We start from the raw sequence: 27,070 nt of genomic DNA, 5'->3' as shown, positions 1-27,070 counted from the left end.
AAACGAAAATTATATATCTACGTCATCGGAACACGATAACGTTCCAACGCAACGGAGATACACAAAACTACAACTCAAGGAAATGAAACTGAAAGCAATTCTTCGGGAAATAGAAGAAGAAAAAAAACAAGAACGACCGACAAAAAAACGGTCACCATCCTCAGATCAACCAACGGAGGCATCTAGTACCCCCACTGGTTTCTCTAAAAGGGCAAGAAGTCCAACATCCTTTGAAAAAAAGAGGAAGAAGAAAAATAAAACCAAATCCCAATCGCCTTCTCCCACTAAACAAACAATCTCTGGTCAGAACAACACAGTTACTTAAATTTCTCCTCTCCTTTACTCTTCCCTTTTCCACGTTCAAGTGTCATTAGTATAGCAACACTCAACATACAAGGAATCCCCCCCCAAAAAAAAATTCAAAATTTTATAAAAATTAAACATATAGACATCCTTGCCTTGCAAGAAACAAATCAATATAATTATCAGAATTTACAAAATTAGGCACAGGCAAATAACCTCAATTTTTATACCAATATACAAGTAACCCCAAAAATAAGAGGTACTGGAACGGCCTTTCTCATAAACGGAAATATAACACAACATTACCAAATTACTTACCAAATTATACAGGAAATTCGAAACCACTGCCTGGAACTTGTCAACCAAAGGCAAAATGAACAAATAAATATTTTTAACTCAAAAAATAAAAATAAATAAATAAATAAAACAAAAAACGATTGCCCAATAAACAAACAAATTAAAAACTATTTAAATAATTTACTACATCAATTTTCAAACATACTTTCTTGCCAGACAAAGATGCCCTACTTTACAATCAAAATTCAACTGCTTCTGAAAACAATTTATTAAATCTAAAATTACTACAATTATTTAAGACAACAATTATCAAGCAAAAGTTAGTTTTAGAAAAAAATAATCAATACATTATAGACAAAACACAATTCATAAACCACATAACTTGGAAACGCAAATGTAAATTTAAAAATGATTTAATAGACATGGCCGATAAAATTGGAAATAAAAAAAACATGGAAACTTTTAAATTATAGACGCTTAAACGTGGAAGCCATTCAATTGCTATGAAAAAATTATACTCTATACTTTAACCAACTATAATAATAATTTCTAGTCAAGACCTTTACATAATATTAGAGAATATAACAGTTATCTCATGCGATGTAAAATCATTTTCGTATATTAATTGTGGCATTAGTTATTTTTAACCATTTGGATTTGCTAAAATCGAATTGACTCATTGGCGGCAGTTACAAAAAATACAATTTCAAAACATTCCGAAACAACGGGTTTAAATTAAAGTTTAGACATGTGTTCAACAGCATAGCGCCTTAAAAGAGAAGTTTTGTCGTTCTTTTTCTTATAGTTAAATGTTTTCCATATGGCTTTATGGCCCCTCCATTTCAACCAGATGGAGGGACTATAGAGCCATATGGAAAACATTACATCGATGTTTTCACCAACAAATTCTTACTGCAATGCCCATTATAAAATGTGCCTACCGGAAACGCTTGGTTGCGCATGATTTAAGCACTGGCAGATTGACCAAAGTTATGTGTGCACCACTTTTTCGATTGGTTTGCTAATATAAAGCTGCTTTCGCATTTGCAAAATTACAAAATGTAATTATCAAACGACTCAAACTGACCTCAAATAAGCCTAATAAAAATTGCTATCCACAGCGCGGTAAACAAGTGAAAAACAACAAAACAAACAAGTTCGAACGCGCACACCTCATCCGCATATGTCGCACACACAAACAGCACATGCACAAATCTAGGCCAAACAGAGTACGTACTCAAATAACCGTGTGGCATACGACACAGTCGTGCCAGTAATTCCCGCGAGTTACATACCGTGTTGTTAAGTAATCAAGCAGGCAGCATGACAAAGTGTTTTGTGGGTAAACAACTTACATGCTTGATATAAAGCATTAATTAATAAGTATTGTTAAAGGACAAAGTTAATAAAACCAATAAAATAAGGTAGTTTTATGGAAGGAAGCAAGATTAGGTGTTAAATATAGCCTAATTATTTTCGAAAAATGTCGACTAATATTTTTTATGAAATTATTCATAATATATAGGTAAAAAAAGCTGCAACAATGAAAATCATAGTTGCCGGAATGTGTAAAACTGGGACAAAAACCATGAATGCAGCGCTAACTTTACTGGGATACGAAGTTTATGACATCTTGGAAAACTTTTATTACTTTGGAGACGACTGGGTTAAAATCATTAGAAATGGGGCAAAAGTCAAAGACCTGCAGCGAATGTACAAGGATATCGATGCTGTTTGCGATATTCCTAGCTGTTTTTACTGGGAGGAACTGCTAGAAGCTTTTCCTGAAGCAAAGGTAATTTCATTATTTAAAGTTATAAGTGGACAGTCATTAAAACAAGCTGAGTAAAGCTAGCACGAATATTTGTTATTCGGACAAAATAAGTAAATAATATCGTTCGAAAAGTTTTTATTACATTTGAAGATACAAAATTTGTTTAACCAAAGTTCTAAAATGGCCATTAAGCCTCAACCATTCGGTTCACATTGTATCAGACACATTAAAACAAGCTAACGAATTTCTTCACAAAATCATAATTTGACCGCGTTTAACACAGTTCCCTAAATAGGGTATAAAAATATTGGTAAATAAAACAAATTTTGAACGACAAACTTTTCTACGCTTTGGAACAGCGGACTTTTCTTTTAGTTTTTTGAAGAACTCTTTGTTATTTTTAACAAAGTACTGCAAACTTTTATGTAAAAAAAAATTGTTAGTTGTGCAGTTCGTAGCAAAACATGCTTTGAATAAGAAACGTTCATAATGTTTTAGGAAAATTTTTTAGATTATTTTGACAACACGCGACGAAGATTCCTGGTTTGTAAGTTGCAGAAAACAATTCGACAGTATAGGTTCCGTTTTTATGCTGAAGGTATTTTACGCGGTGACATATGCCGGATGGAAAATGTTACAAGTTCGCAACGCGACATGTAAGAGAACCTATTTAAGTATTTTTTTTTAAACTATAGCTAACTAATTTACTAAAAAAGACGGTTAACGCAATTTTTTTCCCATCAAATAAAGATATGAAAGATAAACGTTTATGTTTTAGCTAAGAGTGCCTGCTGCCTATAATTACTTGTTATAAATACTAATGGAACGAAGTAAACTCATCATTTTGGTCATACACATTAATGACTTAATGTACTTCCACTTTATATAAAATAATGTAAACTTGTATTTTGTTCGCTAAAATTAATACTTACTGCAACAGACTCGTTACTGGGAAGTCGTTGTCGGTGGCCTTGGTCAAGAATTAACCTTTATGGAGAAGAAGCACTGAAAAGGTTGTATCGAAAACACAACCGAAACGTGATTCAGGTGCGTTAATAAACCTTTAGATTGCGGCATAGCTGTTTTAAAATATTGTATTGATCAGTAATTCTAAACCTTGGTTGGCCAATGGACCATTTATTTTATATTAATGCTATATATGTACATTATTTGAATATGTCCGATGAACCACTTTTTTGGTTGATACTTTATGAGCGTCGTAACTGGCGATGTGCTAGTATTACTAAAAAGTAGTAAAAAACAAATAATCAAGCTCGAACGCGCACACCGCATCCGCACATGTCGCACACCCAAACAACACATTTTTGGCCAGGCAAATCTGCCAGGTAGCGTAGGAACATAACAAACCGTGGGGCATGCAAAACACGAAAAAAAACATTAGCTGTTATATATTACACAGCAGCAGTATATAGAAATAATAAAGGTAAACAGGGAGCCGTTTATTTTACTTCCTAACTATAACTCTCAATTCCATGCAAAAGTGTATAAAGCTCTTTGATTCGACCGAAATATAACGGTTTGTTTTTGACGTACTCCAGAATGCTCCTATAGACAAATTACTGGTGTACGAAGTGAAGCAAGGCTGGAAACCTCTCTGCGATTTCCTCGAAGTCGATATTCCTGATTCCGAATTTCCCCATAAGAATAAAGGGGCGAGTGTGATGGACGATATGAGCAGAGAAAACAAAGTAGCGATTCGTTTACAAAAAGAGATGTATGTCACGCTCGCACTATTATTCGTGTTATTCGCATTGGCTGCCTTCAACTTAATTACTTGAACTAAAAATTTAACTTTTTGGACAACAGTTTTATAAAGGACTGCATGCTTTTCAAAGCTGTTGGGGGAAAGAAAGCCGTTGGTTGTTGCAATTTAATTAACCGCAGGGCAACATGGCCAGAAGGTATCAAACTTTGCTTCGCGGCACCCTGGTGCGTAGTTTTATTTTTTTTCGTCTGTATCAAACTTAATATATGCTGGGACGATAGGTGTGTTATTTTTTTGCAATTATGTATCCATTGTATTTCAACCATTTACACAGTATTTTTCTAAAATACCCAGCATATTGTTTGTCGTGGTATTTTTATAGTTGTATGTATTTTTGGACTGACAAAAAAAAACAAGCATTTTAATCAGTTTTGCGTAAATCCGAAAAAATAACTTATTCCGGTGGTCAGTAAAACATCAAAATGTGTGGTTGACGACGCCAAGATACTAATGCAGTATACGTCAAACAATATCATCTTGTTTAAATGAAAGTATATTTACCTAATAGATAAACTTGTGTCAAGTAAAAATTTTTTTTTAGTTTTATTAAGTTTTGCAAACTGGATCTTCGCTGTTTGAAAGGCGGTTTATGTTATATATATTATTAGACTTGAGCTTTGGCAATTCATTGTAAACAAAAGCGATTGTGACATCATAATCACAACTTGGTACCAAGTCAAAGTCGTTAACACAATAGTTAGTTTTTCGATGGTTCTTGTTCCTCCTGTGCCAAATGGTTAGTTTATGTTGTTTCTTTTTTTCTTTGTTTACCTTAGACAAATAGTACTCGGCGACCTCCTAACAATCTCTTGCAATCCCTGGTTGCAACAGTGGTACGTGGCGTTGTTTTACGCAATGTAAGTAGATACACCCACACGCTAAAATGTGCAAAACATAAGCGCATATTTTCAACTGCCTTGAAAAATGTGCGCACATTTTTGAGTTTATGGTGACTAAGAGTAAGAGTTAGAATTGGAGTTTAGAGAAATGTCAGAGTCGGAAAAAGTGTTTAAGGAATTAGATGCAAGATTTGGATAAAGATTGGAAGTCAGGGTTAGTAAAAGAGTTGGGGGAATATTTGGTAGAAGAGTTAGGGGAAGAATATAGGAGGTAGAGTTTGAGGGCGTCGGAAAATTACTTTAAAATATTGAAGGAAGAGGTTTTGGAAGAGTAAAAAACAAATTTAGAGTTGAAGGAAGAGCCGCAGAAAGAGACGGAGGAAAGCTCGTTGAAAGAGATGATGGAGAAGCCGGAGTTAGAGTTAATGGAAAAGGTGGAGGGATGTTTGGTGGAAAAGGTTGAGAAAGATTTGAAGAAAGAGTCCGAGTCAGTGTTTGAGAAAAAGTTCTAGAAAGAGGTGGAAGAAGAGTTGGTAAAACAGTCGAAGGAAGGATCGAAGAAAGAGATGGACAAGAGTCGGTTTCAGAGTTGGTGGAAGAAGTTAAGAAATATTTTGAAGAAGAATCCGGCGAACAGTTGAAGGGAGAGTGAGAAAAGTTTAGGTGGCTTGAGGCTAGAAGATAAGAATTAGAGGACGCGTTAGAAGAGAAGAGTTAGATTAAAAGATTAGGAGAAGAAAATTCGGAAAACAAGAGTAAGAGGAAAACAGTTAAAAGCAGAGGAGTCAAATTGTGCCAGAAATATTATCTCAAAATTCGCACATTTTTAAAGGTACTTCGCATCCCCGTCTTCCTCGTTGATAAGCACCACTGATTTATATAAGAAAACTGTTTCTGTTCCATGACTCTATGTCTACCTTGTAAACAGGGGCTGATCCAAAAGAAACGAGGCTACACGTGGCCATGCCCTTTTGATAAATCATTTTGCCAGTAATTGCAGATTTTTATGAGACAATGGTTCTGTAATCGGTGTAAACTTACTTTCTGAGACCTGTGGTCTTTCTTTGTTGCCTCGCTCTAAAAAAGAAACAGCAACTCATTAGTTATCATAAAATTTCAAACATGGCCTAACACGACTCTGTAAAATAGAAATTGTGACGCCATGCTGGAGTGAACCGCTTTTGTTTACAGGCTTGGATTTGGTTTAGATTCAGGTTTATTTAATTTATTTGGTTTAGTTCCGTTTCGGTTCCTTAAAATCTTACAAAAAAACACGGTTCAGAAAAAAATGCCCCAAAACCGGTTCATAAAGTTCAGGTTCGGTTCCGGTTCGACTTCTTGGTTTTACAGCAAACAGCACGCTCTTAAGATGATTGATTGTCCATCAATTTGCGCATTTACATTTGTGAGGTATACACGAGTTAATAATAAGAAGGCATACAACGGAACAGTAAAGAGCAGTGCCCGAAAGCATTTGAAATAAGGATGTAATAACAGAGCATGTTTTAGTCTAACCATAATTCACACATGAAACAGGGCCGTTACTTCTTAAACTGGGGCCCTCGTGGCTCGTGCACACTCCAATATGAAGGCCACCAATTTTACCGAAAAATTTTTAACAACAAAAAGACTATGTTTTGTATGTGTATTAACAACAGAATCTGGCCCTCCAACAAATTTTTTTTTAATTAATTTTTTACCATTTATTTGTACAGACAAACTGATGATGCCATTTATAGGCGAAATGCATATTTGTATTAAAGTTTTACACCTTGCTGACTGATTTTTGTCCGGAGCGGTGCGCTTCTCAAGCTTTTATTAAAGACTATGTTTCTATCATTTTACAGTGTTTAGAATAAATAAAACAATAAAAGTTCAGCGCCTTTAATTTATTAAAAATAAAGTGCATTTACAATCAGCCGTGAATACTTCATAATAAAATTATGAGAGACAGATATTACCAAGCTATTCTCTCTCTCTGTTGTTTTTTGACATTTAAAACATTGATCAAGCGTTAACGCATAACCCATGCATAGTAGTCGCTCGAATATGACCCAAATCTTGTTAACCTTCAAATTCCCAAAGCTGGAATTCTATTGAGAGTTTTTTGTAATGTTTGCAACGTGTCTTTCAGAGTGACACACTAGATTATTCAACAAAAGCAGTGAAAAAGGATTTGTTTCATCTTACTGCAATCTGTATTGAATAAGAAGTGCTTACTGGAAACGCTCGGTTGCGCATGACTTATTGGAAACGCTCGATTGCGCATAAAGTACTAAAAGATTGCCTAAAGTTATGTGTGCACCATTTTTTCCCATTTGTTTGCTTGTATAACGCATTTATAATTCTATAATGTAATGAATAAACGACTCCAAGCAACTTCAAATAAGCATATATTGCCGGTAATATTATTAAAAGTATCTGAAAGTAAAAAACAACAGAATAACCAAGCTGGAACGCGCACACCCGCATACGCACATGTCGCACACACAAACAGCTGACGCGGATTTCTAGACCAGACAGAGACCAGCTCAATTAACCGTGGGGCACATACCACAACGCCATAGTTCCTAGGCGAACTTGGCATACCGATATTAGCGAAATGAGCAGTGAGTTGCATACCGGGTTGTTAAAAGGTCAAACAGTCAGCACGAGAAGGCGTTTTAGTGGTGAACAATCAGAAGGCTGCATATAAATTATGATTTAATTATATAAAAGACTAATGCAAATAAATAAGATAGTTTCATGAAAGAAAGCAAGATTAGGTCTCTAACATAGACTAATTATTTCCGAGAAGTGTCCTTTAATAGTCTAACTCTAATACATACCTTTTTTATGAAATAAGTCATCGCATATAGGTAACATAAGAGGGCTGCAAACATGAAAATCATAGTTGCCGGAATGTCTAAAACTGGAACAAAATCTATGAACGCGGCGTTGACGTTGCTAGGATACGAAGTGTACGACGTTGTAGAAAATTTCTACTACTTTGGCGACGACTGGCTTAAAATCATTAGAAATGGGGCAAAAGTCAAAGACCTGCAGCGAATGTACAAGGATATCGATGCTGTTTGCGATATTCCTAGCTGTTTTTACTGGGAAGAACTGCTAGAAGCATTTCCTGATGCAAAGGTGATATCTTTTAACTAAAGTTATAAGTAGACAGTGAATAAAACAGGCTGAATAAAGCTAGCGTGGTTGTTTGTCTTTCTGACAAGTAAGTAAATAATATCATTCAAAAACATTTACTACATTTAAAAGATGCAAAACTATATTGGCCAAGTTTTTTCGGGATATTTTGTTTATTCCAGTTATTACTTTTGGGTTTGCTTTGGTAAATTTAGGACCGTTTTTGGCGCTCGTCTAGGATCCTACCACATTTATTTTAACAGTAACGAAAACGAGTTGTGAAATTTGAAATATCTAGCAAGGCATAAATATGTAAGATTAAACATAATATGTAAGAATAAATATAACACTTGACCCACCGAAACACAAACGCTAACTCTCGTCCTAGCACAAATATTGTTGGCAATAAAAAACCCCAGACGAAAATGTGGTAGGATTCTAGACTAGCGCCTCGTTTTTATTTAAAGCTTGATAGAAAAATAGGCCTATGCATCAGGGACGTATCGAAAAAATCAAAAAAGGAAGGTCCCAAATTTTCAACTGAGGGAATTTCCCTATTTTCCGTCTATCGTTAATAAATAATGACGTCATAAACTAGTGACGGGATGACGTCATAAAATAGTAATTTGTAATGACGTCATGGAAACCAATCAGACACAACCAGTTAACGTCAAGCAAAAGCGGAATTTTCCAAAGTTCCATGTACGGGACCACGCTTAATTGCAACACGCCTTTCGCTCGTTTTTTCCGGGTGTTATTATGCCGCGATTAGCACAAAATCTGTGCCGAACAGTGTGCCAAGTCAGCTAAAATACAAGCTGCGGTTGAGGGAAAATAAATTGTGTCAATTACACACTAAACACGTGGTCATAGGATATGCTTATAAAGAATAATATTGCGGTAACTATCATTACATAAAAAGGCCACTTTAAAAGTCACAGTTAACCACTTCTTAAGAGAATCTGCTTCAGTTAAAAAAAATGCCGTTGTTATACCAACATCAGATATTAGCGCGAACGGCGAAGGACATTAGGTGCGCCTAACTTGCTCTTCTTTAACGATAAAAAAGTAAGCAGTCATTGCTTTGCGTTGTCAATTGTCGAATACACCCTGGGTTAATCAACCGACCTAAACAAATAACGAAAAGCAAATAAGAAAACTTATCCTGCGTTTACGGTCAACCAAACAGGAAACGAAAAACGACGTTTGCGTTTGATTTTGGTTTTGCATAAGCGTAAGACGCGTGACCTAATTACATTTAAAACATTTCCGCTTAGGCCGGTGAGTTAAACCCTGACAAAAAAAACGAACCAAAATCGATCAGCTCACTAACGAAAAGAAGGGGTCCGGTCACCCCTCCCCCCACTTAGTAGCAAAATATGCTCAACGTTTATAATGTTTTATGACATTTTTCAGATCATTTTGACAACACGTGACGAAGATTCCTGGTTTGTAAGTTGCAAAAACCAATATGACACTTTAGGTTTAGATTTCATGCTGAAGGTATTTTACACGGTTACGTATGCTGGATGGAATATGTTACCTGTTCGCAACGCAACATGTAAGAAAAAAATATAGCTAACTTGTTTCCAAAAATGAAGGTTAACGCAATTTCACTTGAGAGCCAGTAAATAAATATATGACGGAAATATTGCAGAAATATGCTTTGACTATAACTATATCAGTATATTTGTGCGATTTACTAAAAAATCTCAATAGAAATATAACTGTTTATTTTTGTCAAAATCTAGCAGTTTTATTTATATAGAAATAAGTAGTATTAATCGGTCAGCTTAGACAAATATTTCTTCACTTGGTTTTAAAAGGTTGGCTTATCACTTTGGTCATGTACACTAACGATTTGTTGTACTGCCACTGTATATAAACGAATGTAAACGTGTAGCCTATTATTTTTTTATGAAACTAATACTTACTTCAACAGACTCGTTACTGGGATGTCATTGTCGGTGGCCTTGGTCAAAATTTAACCTTTATGGAGAAGAAGCATTAAAAAGGTTGTACAGAAAACACAACCGAAACGTGATTCAGGTTGGTCAATAACGGTTTTGATTGCAGCATAACTCTATTAAAATGTTGTGTAGATCAGTAAGTGTCAACCTTTGTTGGTCAATGGAACAATTATTTCCTATTAATATTATATACCTACACATACCGTATAAAAGGGCACATCTAGAAAATCAAAAAGGGGATCCCGAATTTTTAACTTAGGGAATTTCCATATTTTTCGTCTGGCGTTGTTAAATAATGACGTCGTAAAACTGGTGACGTGCATGACTTCATAAAATAGTGATTGTAATGACGTCATAAAAAATATAGCCAATTCACGTCCAGCAAAAGCGAACTTTTGAGCCGCAAAGCGAACACGTGCGTCGAAAACGCTTAGTGTGCAATTTTTAACATAAATTAAACCAAGACGGTGAAGTGCGTTTGATTTTGGTGGAATCTTGTTTCGACTATCAACAGCGCATTTTCCTAACTTTCATGTACGGGACCACGCTAAACTACAAGCATGACTTTCGCCCCCTTTCCCGGGTGTTATTATGCAACCGTTAACACAAAATCTGCGCCGAGAAGTGTGCCAAGTCAGCTAAAATACAAGCTAAGGTTGAGAGAGAAATTTGTTTGAGATACACACTTTACACGTCGCCTGAGGGTATGCTCATAGAGAATAATTTTGCGGTAACTATCATTACACAAAAAGGCGAATTTGAAGAGTCGCTGCTGTTGGCCACCCTTTAAGAGAATATGCTTCACTTACAAGCAATTTATTGTTACACCAACATCGGATTTTATATCTGGCAGCCAACAGCGATAAACATTAGCCTAGACCTAACTCGACGCTTTAGCGAGAAAAATAAAGCTTGAATTAACGTAGTAAAAAAGCTTGACTTCGCGTAGTCACTTGTCAAATACATCCTCGCTAATCAGCCAACCTGAACGAATAACGAACGGCGAAAGAGAGGAAACATCCTGCGTTTAGGTCGACCAAACAAGAGACGAAACAAGCGTTTTGCGTTTGATTTTGGTTTCGCATTAGCTCCTTTTAGCCCCCTCAATAACAAAGTTAAAAATGGAGCCGCTTCTATTACTTCCTACATAACTAATCTCTAATTCGTGCTCAAGTGCAATGTACTTTAAATTTGCGAAAGCAAAGTACTTTTGTCTACCCCAGAATGCTCCAAAAGACCAGCTGCTTGTTTACGACGTGAAGCAAGGCTGGAAACCTCTCTGCGATTTCCTCAAAGTCGATATTCCTGATTCCGAATTTCCGCACAAGAATAAAGGGGCGAGTGTGATGGACGATTTGAGAAGAGAAAACAAAATAGCGATCCGTTTACAAAAAGAGATGTATGTATCACTCGCACTATTATTCGTGTTATTCGCAGTGGCTGCCTTCAAATTAATTACTTGATCTAAATAGCCTAATAAAGAGAATTTCACCATGTTTTACCATAAAAAAATTGTTTTGAATCATATTCAACAGCATTCTACCTGTGTTATATCATTGTTAGAGCAATATTATATAAGTTTATCGCATTAGGCTGAGCCCGAACTTCGTTTTTTCTTTATATAATTGTGTATTTTTGAATTGGACAACTGTGTTAAACAGTATTTGCTTTTATTCGCTTGTGATTTGCAATTATCCCTTTTCCTATTTTGATAAATGCTAGGTCTTTGTTCATTTTCTGTAATTACCTTGTATTTCAACTGTTTAATTTTTGCAAAATAGTCTGCGTTTTAATTTTGGTATATTTTTTGTCTTTTTGAAATAACAAAAATATCCACGACGCTTTTTCTACAGTTTTTCATAAACCCGAAATAACCGATTTGTGTTCGACCGGTAGTCAGTACAACATCAAAAACTTGTGTTTGACGACGCCAAGACACTAATGCAGTATTTCTTTTAAAAATATGTTATTTAAATTAACATATTTCTAGTAGGTTAAAAAATTTTTTAAGAAAATATATTTTTAGGTCAAAATTTCTCTTTTTCAGTCAAAATAGAATTGCCCTAATTATGATATAACAATCTCATTCCACAAGGTTTTTTCTCCTTGCCATCAGTTTTGCACAATATGCGTAAAATATACAAAAAATGTCACTTTTTTCAGAATTACGCACATTTTAAACTGCCTTTAAATATGTGAGTACATTTTTAAGTAAGAAATAGAGTTAGACTTGGAATATAGAGTCAGAGTTCAACGAATGTGAGAGTTGTAGGAAAATTCAAGAATTGGAGTTAGAGTTGGAGTTTAGAGACAGATTGAAAGTCAGGTTTGGAAAAAGAGTTGGAGGAATGCGTAGTGTAAGAGTTGGGGAGGATTAGGATAAAGAGTTTCAGGGAGAGTTGGAATTAGAGTTGGTGGAAGAAGTGGAGGAAGAGTTGATAGAAGCGTTAGAGAAAGCGTGTGAGGAAGATTCGGAGTAATAGTTGGAGGAAGAGTTGTTATAGAGGTAGAGGAAGAGTTGGTAGAAGAGAGCGAGAAACAAGTAGGACGTAGAGTCGGGAAGAGTTAGTTGATCAAAGTTAAAAGAGAAGAGTTAAAGTAGAAGATTAGGCAAAGAAAATAAAGAGAATAATTAGTAAGACGAAAACAGTTGAAGGAAATACAACAAATTGTGCCCGCATTACCTATCTCGAAATTCGCACATTCTGTAAAAAACTGAACACATTTATGAAGGCATTTTAAAACGTGCGCACAATAATGTGCTAAAAATTCTCGCATCCTCGTCTTCCTGGTAGGGAAACCGATTTGTCTCTCTGGAAACTGGTTCTGTGCAATAGCTCTATGCGTGTCATATAAACACGGACTGACCCAGGATAGATGGGGATACAGTTGGTCGACTTTCATAAGGAGGAATTGGGACACTATATGTAGCGTTACAGGTCTCCTTGCTAAATCTAACAGCCTAATTACAATTGTCAAACTTATTGATACCTAAAGTAATACTTTATTGCTTGTTTTAGTTGACACAAATTGGAAAACGATAATTAACAATATTACTGATTAAAATCTGGCATTGCCGAACATTTAAATATTTTTTCTGCTGCAGTGCTACAGAGTATGCCTACTTGTTTACCCCACATTTATACTCAGCTTGGAAGTTGTTTTGGCATCTAGAAATTAACTCTTTAACTATACAAAAAAACGTTTTTAAAAATATCTTTCGCATACTGCTTGTCTTTAGATATGTCAGTAAAATCATATAGCATATTGCGTGAATTACATCAAAGTAATTGGATTATATCACAGGGCGCATTGTGCCTATAATAATTATACAGCAATACATTGAAAAAATTGTATGCTAGAGAAAAAATAAGTGCATTTTTAAAATCAGCGCTGAAAACACTTTATGAATCATTCTATCAAATTTCCGTTTAAAATTTCCTGTTGACTAGTGTAATGTGAGAGAATTTAACCATAGGAGCCACCACGCGGCGTTTTGGCTATCCAGACTAACTATATGTCTGGCGGATATATGTCATTAAGCGATTTTACCCGGCAGTTGGGCATTAATATGGACCCAGCCATAAGACCTAAATAAAAATAACATCAACGTCGAAATAAATCACAGTTAGGAATAAGATCAAAATAGGACTAATACCTATAGTAGTCGTTATAACTTCTAAATCAGAATAAGACCTCAGTCCTAAATGGTCAGAATCAGGTCTATACCAAAATTTTACTTAACCCCGAACACCATCCCTAAGTACATCACGTAATCGCCTTATAATTTTTTAACTAGCCCAACTTTTAACCCTACCATTACCCCCCAATAACCCCAGACAGGGACAAAACTTCCGGTGCCAAAATAGCGGCGTCCCAGCTGTTGTAAAAAAACAACAAATATATTTCCATGTACGGCGTGATAATATTATTAAATTTATCTGAAACAGGGGTGCCCAACCTTTCAACTGTTGACGGCGAAATTGACAGTCTTTATTTTTCTCACGGCCTTTTTTTCGGATTACTCAGAAAGTTGTCAAATCGTGACGTCATAAAATAAATAAACCTAAGGAGACCTGTTGTTATCTAATAAACTAGTGGTAATCGATGGAACTGAAATGCCGTCTAATCGCGCGAAGCGCGAAAAAAAAAGTGCTTATTTGGTTTAAATTTGGCAAAACTTTAAATTCAATGGAAATAGGCTTCGCTGCATAAAAATAATCGCATATTGTTAAAAACACAGGCATTTATGTTCTAAGTAAAAAAATGTTTTTTGTTAGTAATGCGGCAAAACATGCTATGACATAAACAGCGCCTATTTATCTTAACGGATTTATTTCAAAGCGACTAAAACACATTAAAGACAGACAGAAGTTCGCACACCGAAATTTGCGACAAGGTGCCGCCTCTGGATCCACCCCTCACATTGCTTTTAGCCAATCTGATGACCAGCTACGGTAGACTGTTGTCTGGCTGGTCTACAACATAAAAAAACCGTTTAAATTTAGACCTGTTTTAAAGTTTTAATTTTAGCATTAGGTAAAACGCAAGTTTGAATCAACGCCGCCAGCAACTCTCTTATGGCCGCCAACTACTGTCTGTGGCTGATTTCTTAAGTAACAATCAATCAATCTATGATCGCTTAATTTAGAGCACATGCGAAATATGTTCACTGAGAATGTAGCGAAAGAGCTTAGCTCACTGATTTACCTGCACTTCCTAATGTCGTAAAAAAATATAAACTGCATTTAGCAAATCTATTATTGTGGAATGTCAGCACGGGCACGGCCGCTAAACATGCTTAGTGAAATACGTGTTAACGGCCGCTTAATTATTCATCGACGCGTACACCACACCGTTGACATAAAGTAACAACAAAATGACCAAGCGGAAACACGCACACCGCATCCGCACATGTCGCACACACAAACAGCTCATGCGCAAATCTAGGCCTGGCACAGTACCAGCTCAAATAACCGTGGGGCATGCAAAACAGTCGTGCCAGAAGTAGGCCACCCGTGAGTAAGACATCTTATGTTTTGGTAGTAAAACAGCAAGCATGAGCAAGTTGTTTGCTGGTTAACAATCAGCATAAAACAAATAAACAAGGAAGTTTTATAACAGACAGGGAGATTAGGTCTCTAAAATTGCCTAACTCTTTCCGAAAAATATTACTACATATTTTAGATAAAATTAGTCATCACATATAGATAGAATAACAGGACTGCGATCATGAAAATCATAGTTGCCGGAATGTGCAAAACTGGGACAAAAACTATGAACGCCGCGTTGACGTTGCTAGGATACGAAGTTTACGACATCTTGGAAAACTACTGGCACTTTGGTGACGACTGGGTTAAAATCATTAGAAATGGGGCAGAAGTCAAAGACCTGCAGCGAATGTACAAGGACATCGATGCTGTTTGCGATATTCCTAGCTGTTTTTACTGGGAGGAACTGCTAGAAGCTTTTCCTGACGCGAAGGTAATATGTTTTGATTAGCTTACAGTTATAAGTGGCAGTATTTCGAACAAGCTGCATGAAGCTAGCACGACTATATGTCTTTTGGACAAGATAAGTGAATTATATCATTCGGAAAAATGTTAGGACATGAAAAATATGCGAAATTTGTTTTACTTTTGTCCGAAGATGGTCACTAAACCATGTTGTTCAAATTATATCAGAGTCAGACAAATCAAACTAAGCTATATGGATTGAAATGGGTGAACATTGAACAATCATAAAACTTTTGATAGTTTCCAGGTAATTTTGACAACACGTGACGAAGATTCCTGGTTTGTAAGTTGCAAAAAGCAGTTCGACAATTTAGGTTCCGATTTCATGCTGAAGGTATTTTACACAGTGACGTATGCTGGATGGAAAATATTATTTGCACGCAACGCGACATGTAAGAAAATTGATTTGAGTACTTTTTAAAGACGATGTCTTGTAGCTTAAAAATAATATAAGGGTAAACGCAATTTCGTTTCCAGTAAATAAAGATATATAGGAAAAAATTGAAACTAAGAGTGCCTCAGAGTGAAATTTTGAAACTATATATAGGCTACAGCATAGTTACGTTGGCGCACTATTTATAAACAACATGTGAATTGAACTTGTTTGTTTTTCTGATGTTAAACTTAATTAATATTTAAGTTATATGCTTTTGATTATATATTATTGAAAAGATTGACTATAACCGTAAAAACGTCCTAATAGAACTGTTACAGTTTATTTTAATCTAATATCTAACTTTATTTTGTATACTAAACCATAAACGGTCCTCGTAAACAAATCTTTTTTCATTTGACTTTGAAAAGCTGTCTCTTCACGTTGAATAAATACACCAGAGATTTATTTTTACTGCCACTTTGTATAACTTAGTGTAGCCAAATCGTGTCGCCCAATTTCCTTGCTAAAATTATTAAACAGATTCGTTACTGGGATGTCATTGTCGGTGGCCTTGGTCGAGCATTAAACTTTATGAAGAGGAAGCGCTGAAAAGGTTGTATAGAAAACACAACCGGAACGTTATTCAGGTTGGTCAATAAAGCTTTTGATTGTAGCATAACTATACAAAAATAATGTATTGAACAGTCATTTTTAATCTTTTTGGCCCACCGGCTACTTATTTTATATTTCGATTGCATGTACATGTATATATATATATTTTTTTTATTACGCTGAAACAACAAAACAGAAAGACGTACGAGAATAAAAAATATCACCCATCAAGGAGCGACAGGTTGGGCAAATCGTCGGTAATGTATTTGCATACTTACAACGGTATATAACGAAGCGCGCACATAACAGTAAGCAATTCAACAAATCATTGTCAACACCAGTTCCAAACAGAAGAGTTACCGGGTCGTTTTGCAAGGAAATTAAAAGTTTTGAGGAAATCCAAGTTGTTATTTCTTTCCAATAGCTTTCAATATGAAGACAATTATAAAATATGTGCGAAATAGTTTCAGGGGCATTTTGACAGAAAACTTTAGATTGCATATAGAACATACACGATAGACCACTTTCCTATATACTGACTCCTTGTGAGCGTCGAAACTGACCAGGTTTAGAACCACTGCTATAGATCAGTGGTCGCCAACATTTTTTTTAACCGACCCCAAAAGGTATATTAAATTAGCATTTACGTTAAATGCGACCCCATTTTGTTTTCCGACAAGTAATGTTTAAACTGAATAACTCGATCGAGTATGCCTAAGTTATAAATATTTACAGAGAACTTTGGATACATATCTGCCAAACTAAGAAATTTAAACTAAAACATTAGTTCAAATTTAAAGCATGAAACACATTTTTTTAATTTGTTTCAACATTTTTAATATTCGCTGTGCGCTCGTTTGAACCAGTTTAGACACACATAAATTGTACTTAAACTGCAACTGCTCAGTGATGGCGAACCCATTTCAAAGATGGGCTTATTTATACTTCGCATCAAGATAAGTAAGCCTAGGTAATAAAACATTTTTAGAAATACAAGACAAACTAAACTCTATTTAGGTAAACTAAACTCAAAAATCATCGTTTCTTAAGAGTAAGCACATTAGTGTTTTTTAAGACTATATTTAATTGGCAGAATATACAGCTTGAAGAGAGTTCGAGTCCAAAGGGCGCAAGCCTTAGGTTACAAAGAAAATGTGTTATTGGAATAGGGCGCGGTAAATTTTATGCCTTTTTCATTATAGCTTGACAAATTCGAATAGTGCCGTTATACTATCATCGATATGTTGTTGATGTTTTAAAAGCAAAAAACGTTCCCACAAAATATGCAATAACGCATTTCTTATGTTTTCAAAACTTTTATGTGAGCGTAACATGGTTTGCACGGCGCCAGACTAATATATCTTCCTTAACTTCAGCCATTATAAGCCCTTGTTAAGGGAATGCGTATTGTAATAAAATAAAACTAAGAGTAAACTTTTATTATTTGAGCTGTAACTTCTCACAAATACAGGTGTACTAACTTATATCGATCGAAGTATAAACTGAATGAGAATTTAAATTAGAAGTTAAGTTATATCGATAAATGAGTTCTCGAAAAAAACGAATAAATCACTAGTTGGCATATGTTACAGAACAACAGTATGATAATAAAGTTAAAAAGTTAGCCGTTGCTATAAATCGCACAATTAAAAGTTTGATGTTTGCAACCCTAAAAAGCTTTTTCTATCGCTTGCACAACTGTAAAGCGCTTTGATTTGACAAAAAGACAACAAATTTATTTTTCACGTACCCAGAACGCCCCTAAGGACCAACTGCTGTTGTACGAAGTGAAGCAAGGCTGGAAACCACTCTGCGATTTCCTCGGAGTCGATATTCCTGAATCAGAATTTCCCCATAAGAATAAAGGAGCGACTCTGCTGGAAGACATGAAAAAAGAAAACACAATAGCGATTCGTTTACAAAGAGAAATGTATGTCTCGCTCGCACTACTATTCGTTTTATTCGCATTTGCTCTTTTCAAATTAACCACCTGGGCTAAGTACTGGTCTCTTTAGAAAAACTGCAATGTATTTAATTTAATCGCCGGCCAGCATTGTCCAACATACAGCCCAGATGTCAGCCAACTTTGCTTTGCGGCACCCTATATAGTACGTCGTTTCAGTTTCGTCGCCCTATGATTCTGTTTCGTGTCGGAACTTACTTTTTGTAATAAAATTCTCACATATATTGACATTTCCTAACGACCTAACACAACGGTGTTCAACCAGCGGCCGTCGATGAATAATTATGCGGCCATTAACACATATTTTAATAAGCATGTGTTGGCGACCGTGTCCGTGCAGGCGTGCGTTTATGGTTTATAATGCCTAATGTTGATTCGATTTTGTTGACGACTGATGCAAAACGAAATCAGTGTAGACGATCTGTAACAATCTGAATGGTGATGCACATAAAAATAAAATAAGAATTGGTGATACATAATTAACGGCTGATCAGGCTTGTGTTATAAGCGAGTAGTGAGTGGAATTATGGATTGAGCGGTATTTGTAGAAAGCCTTGTTTCAACGCATAAGATTGTGTGAGTGTTTCTTAAACTGTAATTGAGCAATTGGAGAGAAAATACGTTAAGGAATAAATGTCCACATACAAAAAATCTGTATTTAGTTAATAGGCCGAAAAAAAAAATATCAAATTATAAACCACAGACAGTAAGGGCCGGGGTCCCATGTCACCGAACGGTACCACCCTGGAACTGCATGCACGCCGCTCAACGATCAGCCGCTCAGCTGTGTCACATTGAAAAACCCAATAAACGCAGTTTTTAGCGCTTCGCGCGATTACACTAGATTTCAGTTCTATATTTTTGCACGAGGTCATTAGAAAACAACATGTTTATGTTTAACAATATTTGTTTTATGACGTCACGTTTGACTTATCTTTCTGACGTCATCTCTGAAAAAAATTACGTCGTGAGATTAATTAAGACTGTCAATGCGGTCGTTTACAGCTAGAAGGTTGGGCACCCCTTACCTAACTTATTTATTTGACTGACTGTTACAAACCAGTAAAATTGATAATGATTATGATGTAACAATCGTATTTAAAGTGGAATCACTTCAGTTTGTATTAAGTGAAGGCCTAATATAAGGTAAATACATGTCAAAGCAACCAACCTATGCAACCCTCATTTTTCTTGATTGCTCAAATTGTGTACATGTGTACAGTTTTTTCAACATGAATACACTAAACATTATTTCACCAAAATTGGTTGATTGGGTAAATTATTATGTCGTTTTAAAATTTTGGATATTTTGTTCTCGCTGAACCGTTAAATTCAATAATTTTTATCCATGCAAACATTAAACTGGCATAACTTTTCAATGGATTGGAGTTTTAATTTAAAATAAGTTTATCTACACGGCAATAAGTTAAGGTTTAAATTGTAACAATTTTGTTGTTTTATTTTTCCGACCGGAGTCCGACTTTAATTGTTTCAAACGAACTCTGAAACTCAAACTTAAACCCTGTAAAAAGTTCATGCCAAGCCGAAAAAGATTATGAGGTTTATTTTGGAAAACGTTTAATTTAGAGAGATGACTTAATAATACAACATAGCTACTGAACTATTTTAAATCTGTTAAACATAGGAATATCCAATAAGTTCGGATCGGAGCCGATACCCAATACGAAGTGATAATGTCAGTTCGGGTAGGTTAATAAATTAATATTACAATTTCAGCCATGATTTGCGATCCAACGCAATGATTCTGTCTTAAAACGTTTTTTTTAACGGTAAGTTTACAACCGGAGATTACTGAGCTATAAGCAAATTTTGACTTCATACAAGTTGTTTTGCTTTGCAAAGAAAATAAAAAAAAATAAAAAAAGAAGGCGAAAAAAAAAGAGCGTTCTCGGATAAGGCAGAGTTACAGCATCTTTAGATATTTGTTATAGTGGGTTATGTTGAATTGTCAACTCTTATTTTGTTAAGTTTGCTACTGGTGGAAAACAATCATGAAGGTTATAGTTGCCGGAATGTGCAAAACTGGGACTAAAACCATGAACGAGGCCTTGACGTTGCTGGGATACGAAGTGTACGATTTCTTGGAAAACTTTTGGTACTTTGGTGACGATTGGGTTAAAATTATCAACAGGGGGGCAAAAGTCAAAGATCTGCAGCGAATGTACAAGGACATCGATGCTGTTTGCGATATTCCTAGCTGTTTTTACTGGGAGGAACTCCTCGAAGCATTTCCCGATGCAAAGGTTGTATATCACTTAGTTAAGTAAATGAGTTTGAGGACTTTGCTACAAACGATAAAAAATAAGTATATGCGAAATTGCAAACTTAATTTCTATGTCATATGTTAATCGTCTAACAACAGACTGTTACTGGTTTGTTTATTTAAAGTTAGCCCCTTTTGCCCACTACCATAACTGGTTCGGACTGTTAATATAATTAAATTAAACCATTGGTTTTTTTTCAACAAACTAGGCAAAACGGTTTAACCAAATATTATTATATTTGAAATTTTTTTAGGTTATTTTGACAACACGTGACCAAGATTCCTGGTTTGTAAGTTGCAAAAAACAATGTGATAACTTTAATTCGGATTATATGCTGAAAGCGTTTTACGCAATTACGTATGCCGGTTGGAAACTATTACCTGTTCGCACAGCCACAAGTAAGAAAACATACAAATGGTATTTATTGACATTACCGGATTTAAAAAAAAACGGGCAGGGGCACAGTTAAATAAATATTACAAATTGAAATAAAATAAAATAAACTCTATGTTACGAATTACCAATACCCGCTACATGTAAATGTGTTCATAAAAAATGTTTATTTTTAATTAGGTAAATAGACCATTGTTCGGGTTTAAACTTTAGCAATGCGGACCCCATGAATTTCACAATATTATTACTGAGGGCTATATACTTTATTTGCATGTTAGTTCGAAAATAGTGCTAAATGTGTGACAATTCTTAGCTAATTTTTTAGTTATAATCAAGTTAAAAGGACAATGTTTAAAATAAATTTCTAATAATGCTGATGACCACTGTAAATACATTTTTACATTACCGGTATGCCTTTAGAACCTTTGTTAAGCTGAAATGTATACGAATCACATAATAAATGTAGACATGCCTATGCTTTACTGCTGAAACCTAACATTGTTTTAAATTAGCTTCTATAGTACCTTAAGATACGTGCACAATTGTTTGTTCATTTTGTTGTTGTTTTGTATAGTAAATTATCTCTTTAGTGTCAAACACAACATTTAGTTGTATGCACTTCACCAACATTGGGTATTTTGTCTCACGGTATTTTGTCTCAAAAAACTTAACCTTGAAAAAACTCTAAGACACTGTTTTATCAACAACAAAAAAGTATTTGTCAAAACCGTTCTTTACTAAAACAGATTCTTTATTGGGAAGTCGCGATCGGTGGCCTTGGTCGAGAATTACCCTTTATGGAGAAGAAGCACTAAAAAGGTTGTATCGAAAACACAACCGAAACGTTATTCAGGTATATTTATGATATTTTTAATTAAAATCAATTAGGCTACAACATCCCGCAGAGTTAAGCTTGAACTATATATTATCTATAGTTCAGAAGGTAAAAATGTAGCTAAAGCTGTCTATCTTATCATGTTTTTATACTTCAACTTATAGTTTTATATGGGGATTTTAACTACGACAGTCTGTATGAGCTTATGACATCATAATATGCTGTAACTTGGACTGACATTGGCCTACGCCTTTGTTTTGGAGTAGGTGATTTTTTATAGCTAAACTTTATTGGTTGTGGCGCAAAAGTACTCATTTTCAAAAGGGGTAGAATCTACCAATTTACCCACTGTATATATTGAAAACTTTGAAGAAAAGCACTTTTCTATTTTTTTGAAGAAAAGCAGCGTCGTAATTACATGGCGCGAAATTCAAGCCAGCTTGAGTGTACAAACTCAACTGATATGCATTATTACGTAATATTTCAGTAAACCTCTAACGCACAACCAATTTTTCGGCTTAGGCTACTCCTTGCAGCAATTTATTGCTGCTTGTTCGTTTTTATTAACCTAACATTGAAAAAAACCCAAGAATTACTTGAGTTAGGTTTGCCGATTAAGTACGTTTTTGACTGTCTGTATTGTGCTTCAGTTTACCTAGCACACAGAATGTAAGTGCAGGAAAGTTAAGCTTGTTTGTGCTGTCCAACGCTATATACAAGGCAAAGTGGACAAAAGAAGGTGATAAGATGTACCAAACATTAATGAAAACTGTATTCGGCGCTGGCCTAGAATCCTACCACAGCGTTGAGACAATTATTAAAGCAAAGTACAATATTTGGGTGAGGGTGGGCCAACTATTACTATTTAAACCTACCCAAACCCGCATCCTAACCCAAATAATGTTATATGTTGTGGATTCTAGACCAGCGCCTATGTCACAAATTAATATCTGATTCTAACGAGTGTATGTAATGTTCTTTCCTTATGCGCTAAACTTGTTTTGTTTACGACTAGCCGTTCGTGTTACGTCATAATGCCCCAAAAGTGGCGTGATGTCATAATGCCCCAAAAGTGGCGTGATACTGCGTTAAAGCAGGTCATTCAACATCAAACAATTCCGGCCGTCAGCGAAACGAACAGATTAAGCGGAGAACGGATTGAAAACCACTCCTTTTGTCAGATTAGGAAACGAGAGAACTTAATTCATTCCAGCGCCAAAACGAGAGAGAATGAATTAACGAATCAGATTCGAATCCGGCTTAAACGTGCATATAAACGGGCTTAATGTTTAGGTCAAATTGGGCTGAATATACTTTTAGTTAAAAAGGGTATGTATATTTTGCGAGTGCTATAGAACAGTAGGAATTGTTCTTAATCTTGAGGCCTTTTGGGGTACTTTGCCAAAAGCTTAACACGTTTTTCGTGTTTGGTCATAATTTTTTTCCAATTTTCACACTTGAGTACAGCGCTTTGGCTAAGAGTTAACCTATATTATTATATTTAACACAACTCAGAACGCCCCTAAGGACCAACTGCTGGTGTACGAAGTGAAGCAAGGCTGGAAACCGCTATGCGATTTTCTCGGAGTCGATGTTCCTGATTCCGAATTTCCCCATAAGAATAAAGGGGCGACTCTGATAAACGATTTAAGGAAAGGAAACGAGATAGCAGCCCGCTTTCGAAAAGAGACGCGTGTCTCGCTGGCATTGCTATTCGTCCTATTTGCATTTGCTGCCCTTAAATTGTTAAGCTGGGCTAATAACTAGATTTTATCAATAGTAATTTATGTTTTTCAAGAAATTGGCAAGTGTGCCGTATGAGTTATTCTCTTTGCTCATGTTGGGTCACTCACCTATTTGTACACATAAATGCCGTAAATGTGACTCAAATCATTATCGATTTTCGACAGCTAAACAAACCACTTTAATGCTAATCATACAGCCATGCGTCATAGCCTACTTGAAGTATTACATGTGTAATGTATAGATTTTTCGCATTCGCTTCAATCGTACTATTCCTTCCGTGCGCCGCATCGAAATCGGTTTGCTTTACCTGATTCAGTTGTAAAACGGTAATGGAAAATTTAAAAACACCTTGCGTTTAACAAAAAAGCCTAAAATGATCAAAGGCTATTTGGTGCTTGTTGTTTTTAAATATTATTTATCACATGAATAAAAGGGAATATGTAAATGGCAGTTTGCGTCCTTTATAAAAATTAAAGCAATCGTTTATTGCCCAATGCCTTTCAAAGAACTCTGTTGTAAAGAATAACCTTCAACTTTAATTATTCAGATCCATTTCCAGACACATCAAGTCCTTTTACATTAAACCCCTTTTCATTAACTCCAGTGGTTACTGCCAACTTACTTGCCTTCTTCGCAACATGACAACCAGAAAATATTAAAATATTAAAATATTAAACATCGGCCCCAATATTCCCAATAACCTGTTTACATTAAGTGTGTTTTATTGCTGTCTTATAAATGAAATTGGATTTACCGTAACCAACAAATAGCACAGAAATCGCAAATTGCTCCATGTCATTAAAATACCCAACACACAAACGTTCAAGGACCAATTCTCATAATAGCTTTACTAAGCATGATAGGCCCAAACGTTTAGTTCACGACAGGGTAAAATGAAATATTTGCAATGTTAAATCGACAAATAAGGTTGAATAAAGGGTAAATACTTTCATGTCCCTAACAAGACTACATGTTCTTTTCGATTTTACTAATACATACATGCAAAACAAATTCAAACTTTCCTTTGTTTCAATTGAGAGTGAATAAAATACAAAATTCTGTGGTTGGTGTAAATGAAACTGAAGGTTCAGAAACAATGTATTAAACAGTAATGTAATGCCTATGTATATTAGCATGTTTTTGCTGTGTTTTCGGGTTTGGGGGACCACGCGTCTCGTGTATTATTTTTCATTGGACAATATTAATCAGCTTGGAATTAAAAAAGGAATTGCAATTAAAGTTCAAATATTGCAAAACAAAAACGCGTAGGTTACAGACTATAATTCGGTAATCAGTGTAAAACCATTAGGCGTGCACTTTCTTTAAACTAATAGCGACGGTAAACTGCACAAGGGAACTGGATATTTGTATCCCGCGTGGATGTTGAACATTCCGTTAGTAGCCCTGCTGGATACGGTAGGAATCTCAATCCCCATGTATTGGTCACCGCGTGGATAGCTGTGGTACCACTGCACGAACGAAGGTGATACACCGCCTGCCTGGACGGAATTGGTCTGAAAAAAACAACCAGGTTTAAAATATCAGTTCATTTGTAATCAGCTAAAAAGTTTGCTCCCCTTCAAGGTGTTTTACTGTGTGATTACGGATATATATATATATATATTTTTGAGGGGGGGGGGGCATGGGAAGTGGTGGCGTGTAAACCGGTCAAGAGGTGAAAAAGGGGCAAAAGTTTGTTTTTTGTAATATAGCCTGCCGGATAACAAATTGTTATAATAGCGATTTTTTATGATATATATTATTTACATGGTAAAGTCACAAAAAACTAAAACAAATCTGATTGAAAATACTGCCATTGTAAATGGACGATGGGTAAGATTTTAAGAAATATCGCCCTGTGGGCTTTTAGGTTATTATCCAATCCTGACTATAAAATTTTGATAAAGTTAGCAAAAGGGCCTTTTTCATCGATGTTAGAGGCCTGTTCAATTTGTGTTATAATGAGCTGCATGAGTAAGACTTCCCAACAGTTCTTACATCGAAAAATTAATTGTACTCTAGTATAAGATAACGGAAAGGAACAGGTTAAATTTTTGTTACGGCTGTAATTGTGCATTGAGTCTGTACAAAAATTAAAAACCTTTTAAAACAGCAAAATTAAACCATCTGCAAATGATCCGACTCGACTTACAGTTGCATTGTATATAGAGCCCAGCCAGATTTGCACGTATGATGTTTGTACGCCATTATTGAAACCAATCCAGAAGCGTTTAACATAGGCCGATACGAGATCGTAGATAACCTTGGATGCAATATGAGCCAGTTCCCCACCGCGACTTTCGCAAATTGCCGCCGCTTCGTGTCTGTTGGTCTTCGGCCCGCAGTTGTAAGCGAGCTGAATGCATTGGTTTTCTAGCTGTATTCCGTGGCATATGCGATGCTCTGCACATGCAACATGTTAGAAATAGATAGCAGGTTGTTATATACACATACATTGATTTTCAACCTGTGATACACCAACCACACAAGGTGTGGGAAGTCTGTGCACATGGTACGCGAGCAATGAGGATCTTATCGGTCTTATATTAAAGTAGTTTTACGCAAATGTGAAATAAAAGCTGTTCTTTGTCTTTTTGCGATATGTTGTAGTCAGCGAGTTTACGTTAAAAAAATTTGTGTTTTCCGATCGAGAAAGTTTAAGCTCAACAGGTTTTACCTTAACCTTGACATTTGGTTCTGCTTGATGGAAAGTCAGCGACTTACTAGTTATGGCGGTGTCGATTTTGCTGTTGATGACGTCGATGTTGAACGATGTACCCCTTTCTCCTTTAGGGCCAGGTGAACCTTGAGGCCCCATCGGGCCAGATTTTCCGACAGGACCCCTGGGACCTCGAACGGGTCGAGTTGAGTTAGTTACAAATACAGAACTCACTGACTTGCAAACGAAGTAGTCTTCCACGCAGAATACGCAGGAAACAAACGTCGCCAAAAGAACGACGCCCGTCGAAACAATTGCCTTTGTCATTTGTCTTTTAATTCGCCTACAATATACTTGAATCTGGTGAATTCATCCGAACACTGTGTGTTGTGCGATATTTTAGCCTTTATATATCCGAGAAGTGTTTTTGACTAATGCATGTTTTGGTAAAAATGCGCTGTCAACAGAAGCAGCCACCTGAGCAAAATTGCTCGTAATTACCGCTTTAAACAGCCCAATTGCTTCAATTCTGTTCTAAATGGGCCACTTAAAGCTGTTTTGACTCTTAGGTTCTTCAGCTTGTTAAA

General features: G+C 35.8%; 5 protein-coding genes across 5 annotated transcripts; 4 read left to right on the top strand and 1 right to left on the bottom strand.

Annotated features, from left to right (window-relative positions):
* Positions 1-2,143: 2,143 nt before the first annotated feature.
* LOC146139728 (uncharacterized) lies at positions 2,144-4,208 on the top strand. Its single transcript, XM_083392525.1, has 4 exons — positions 2,144-2,395; positions 2,886-3,030; positions 3,315-3,421; positions 3,934-4,208. Exons 1-4 carry the CDS (start codon positions 2,144-2,146, stop codon positions 4,171-4,173), a joined length of 744 nt encoding a protein of 247 aa, XP_083248651.1. The 3' UTR covers positions 4,174-4,208.
* A 3,653-nt stretch (positions 4,209-7,861) lies between these two features.
* On the top strand, positions 7,862-11,937 carry LOC146139727 (uncharacterized). The gene is made up of 4 exons (XM_083391370.1): positions 7,862-8,131; positions 9,545-9,689; positions 10,071-10,177; positions 11,322-11,937. The coding sequence occupies exons 1-4, from the start codon at positions 7,880-7,882 to the stop codon at positions 11,559-11,561; spliced, it is 744 nt and encodes a 247-aa protein (XP_083247496.1). The 5' UTR covers positions 7,862-7,879; the 3' UTR covers positions 11,562-11,937.
* A 3,393-nt stretch (positions 11,938-15,330) lies between these two features.
* Positions 15,331-18,617, top strand: LOC146139726 (uncharacterized). Its single transcript, XM_083392524.1, has 4 exons — positions 15,331-15,582; positions 15,862-16,006; positions 16,531-16,637; positions 18,357-18,617. The coding sequence occupies exons 1-4, from the start codon at positions 15,331-15,333 to the stop codon at positions 18,615-18,617; spliced, it is 765 nt and encodes a 254-aa protein (XP_083248650.1).
* A 1,960-nt stretch (positions 18,618-20,577) lies between these two features.
* Positions 20,578-23,845, top strand: LOC146139725 (uncharacterized). The gene is made up of 4 exons (XM_083392523.1): positions 20,578-20,829; positions 21,104-21,248; positions 21,990-22,096; positions 23,594-23,845. The coding sequence occupies exons 1-4, from the start codon at positions 20,578-20,580 to the stop codon at positions 23,843-23,845; spliced, it is 756 nt and encodes a 251-aa protein (XP_083248649.1).
* A 717-nt stretch (positions 23,846-24,562) lies between these two features.
* LOC146139724 (uncharacterized) lies at positions 24,563-26,848 on the bottom strand. Its single transcript, XM_083392338.1, has 3 exons — positions 26,549-26,848; positions 25,977-26,227; positions 24,563-25,338 (listed from the first exon to the last, which is right to left on the bottom strand). The coding sequence occupies exons 1-3, from the start codon at positions 26,808-26,810 to the stop codon at positions 25,147-25,149; spliced, it is 705 nt and encodes a 234-aa protein (XP_083248464.1). The 5' UTR covers positions 26,811-26,848; the 3' UTR covers positions 24,563-25,146.
* Positions 26,849-27,070: the final 222 nt, after the last annotated feature.

Source organism: Ascidiella aspersa, chromosome 6, assembly GCF_963924565.1.
Source record: "Ascidiella aspersa chromosome 6, kaAscAspe10.2, whole genome shotgun sequence".
NCBI lineage: Eukaryota > Metazoa > Chordata > Ascidiacea > Phlebobranchia > Ascidiidae > Ascidiella > Ascidiella aspersa.
The sequence above is the reverse complement of the archived record's forward strand: the minus strand, read 5'-3'. Positions and strand labels throughout refer to the sequence as shown.

Coding starts and splice junctions, on each gene's coding strand:
- LOC146139728 (XM_083392525.1), top strand. CDS start 2,144: ATGAAAATCATAGTTGCCGGAATGTGTAAAACTGGGACAAAAACCATG. Junction 2,396..2,885: donor AAGCTTTTCCTGAAGCAAAG/GTAATTTCATTA, acceptor AAAATTTTTTAG/ATTATTTTGACAACACGCGA. Junction 3,031..3,314: donor ACAAGTTCGCAACGCGACAT/GTAAGAGAACCT, acceptor TTACTGCAACAG/ACTCGTTACTGGGAAGTCGT.
- LOC146139727 (XM_083391370.1), top strand. CDS start 7,880: ATGAAAATCATAGTTGCCGGAATGTCTAAAACTGGAACAAAATCTATG. Junction 8,132..9,544: donor AAGCATTTCCTGATGCAAAG/GTGATATCTTTT, acceptor GACATTTTTCAG/ATCATTTTGACAACACGTGA. Junction 10,178..11,321: donor ACAACCGAAACGTGATTCAG/GTTGGTCAATAA, acceptor TGTCTACCCCAG/AATGCTCCAAAAGACCAGCT.
- LOC146139726 (XM_083392524.1), top strand. CDS start 15,331: ATGAAAATCATAGTTGCCGGAATGTGCAAAACTGGGACAAAAACTATG. Junction 15,583..15,861: donor AAGCTTTTCCTGACGCGAAG/GTAATATGTTTT, acceptor GATAGTTTCCAG/GTAATTTTGACAACACGTGA. Junction 16,007..16,530: donor ATTTGCACGCAACGCGACAT/GTAAGAAAATTG, acceptor ATTATTAAACAG/ATTCGTTACTGGGATGTCAT.
- LOC146139725 (XM_083392523.1), top strand. CDS start 20,578: ATGAAGGTTATAGTTGCCGGAATGTGCAAAACTGGGACTAAAACCATG. Junction 21,249..21,989: donor ACCTGTTCGCACAGCCACAA/GTAAGAAAACAT, acceptor TTACTAAAACAG/ATTCTTTATTGGGAAGTCGC. Junction 22,097..23,593: donor ACAACCGAAACGTTATTCAG/GTATATTTATGA, acceptor AACACAACTCAG/AACGCCCCTAAGGACCAACT.
- LOC146139724 (XM_083392338.1), bottom strand. CDS start 26,810: ATGACAAAGGCAATTGTTTCGACGGGCGTCGTTCTTTTGGCGACGTTT. Junction 26,228..26,548: donor AATCGACACCGCCATAACTA/GTAAGTCGCTGA, acceptor TTGCATGTGCAG/AGCATCGCATATGCCACGGA. Junction 25,339..25,976: donor GCTCTATATACAATGCAACT/GTAAGTCGAGTC, acceptor TGTTTTTTTCAG/ACCAATTCCGTCCAGGCAGG.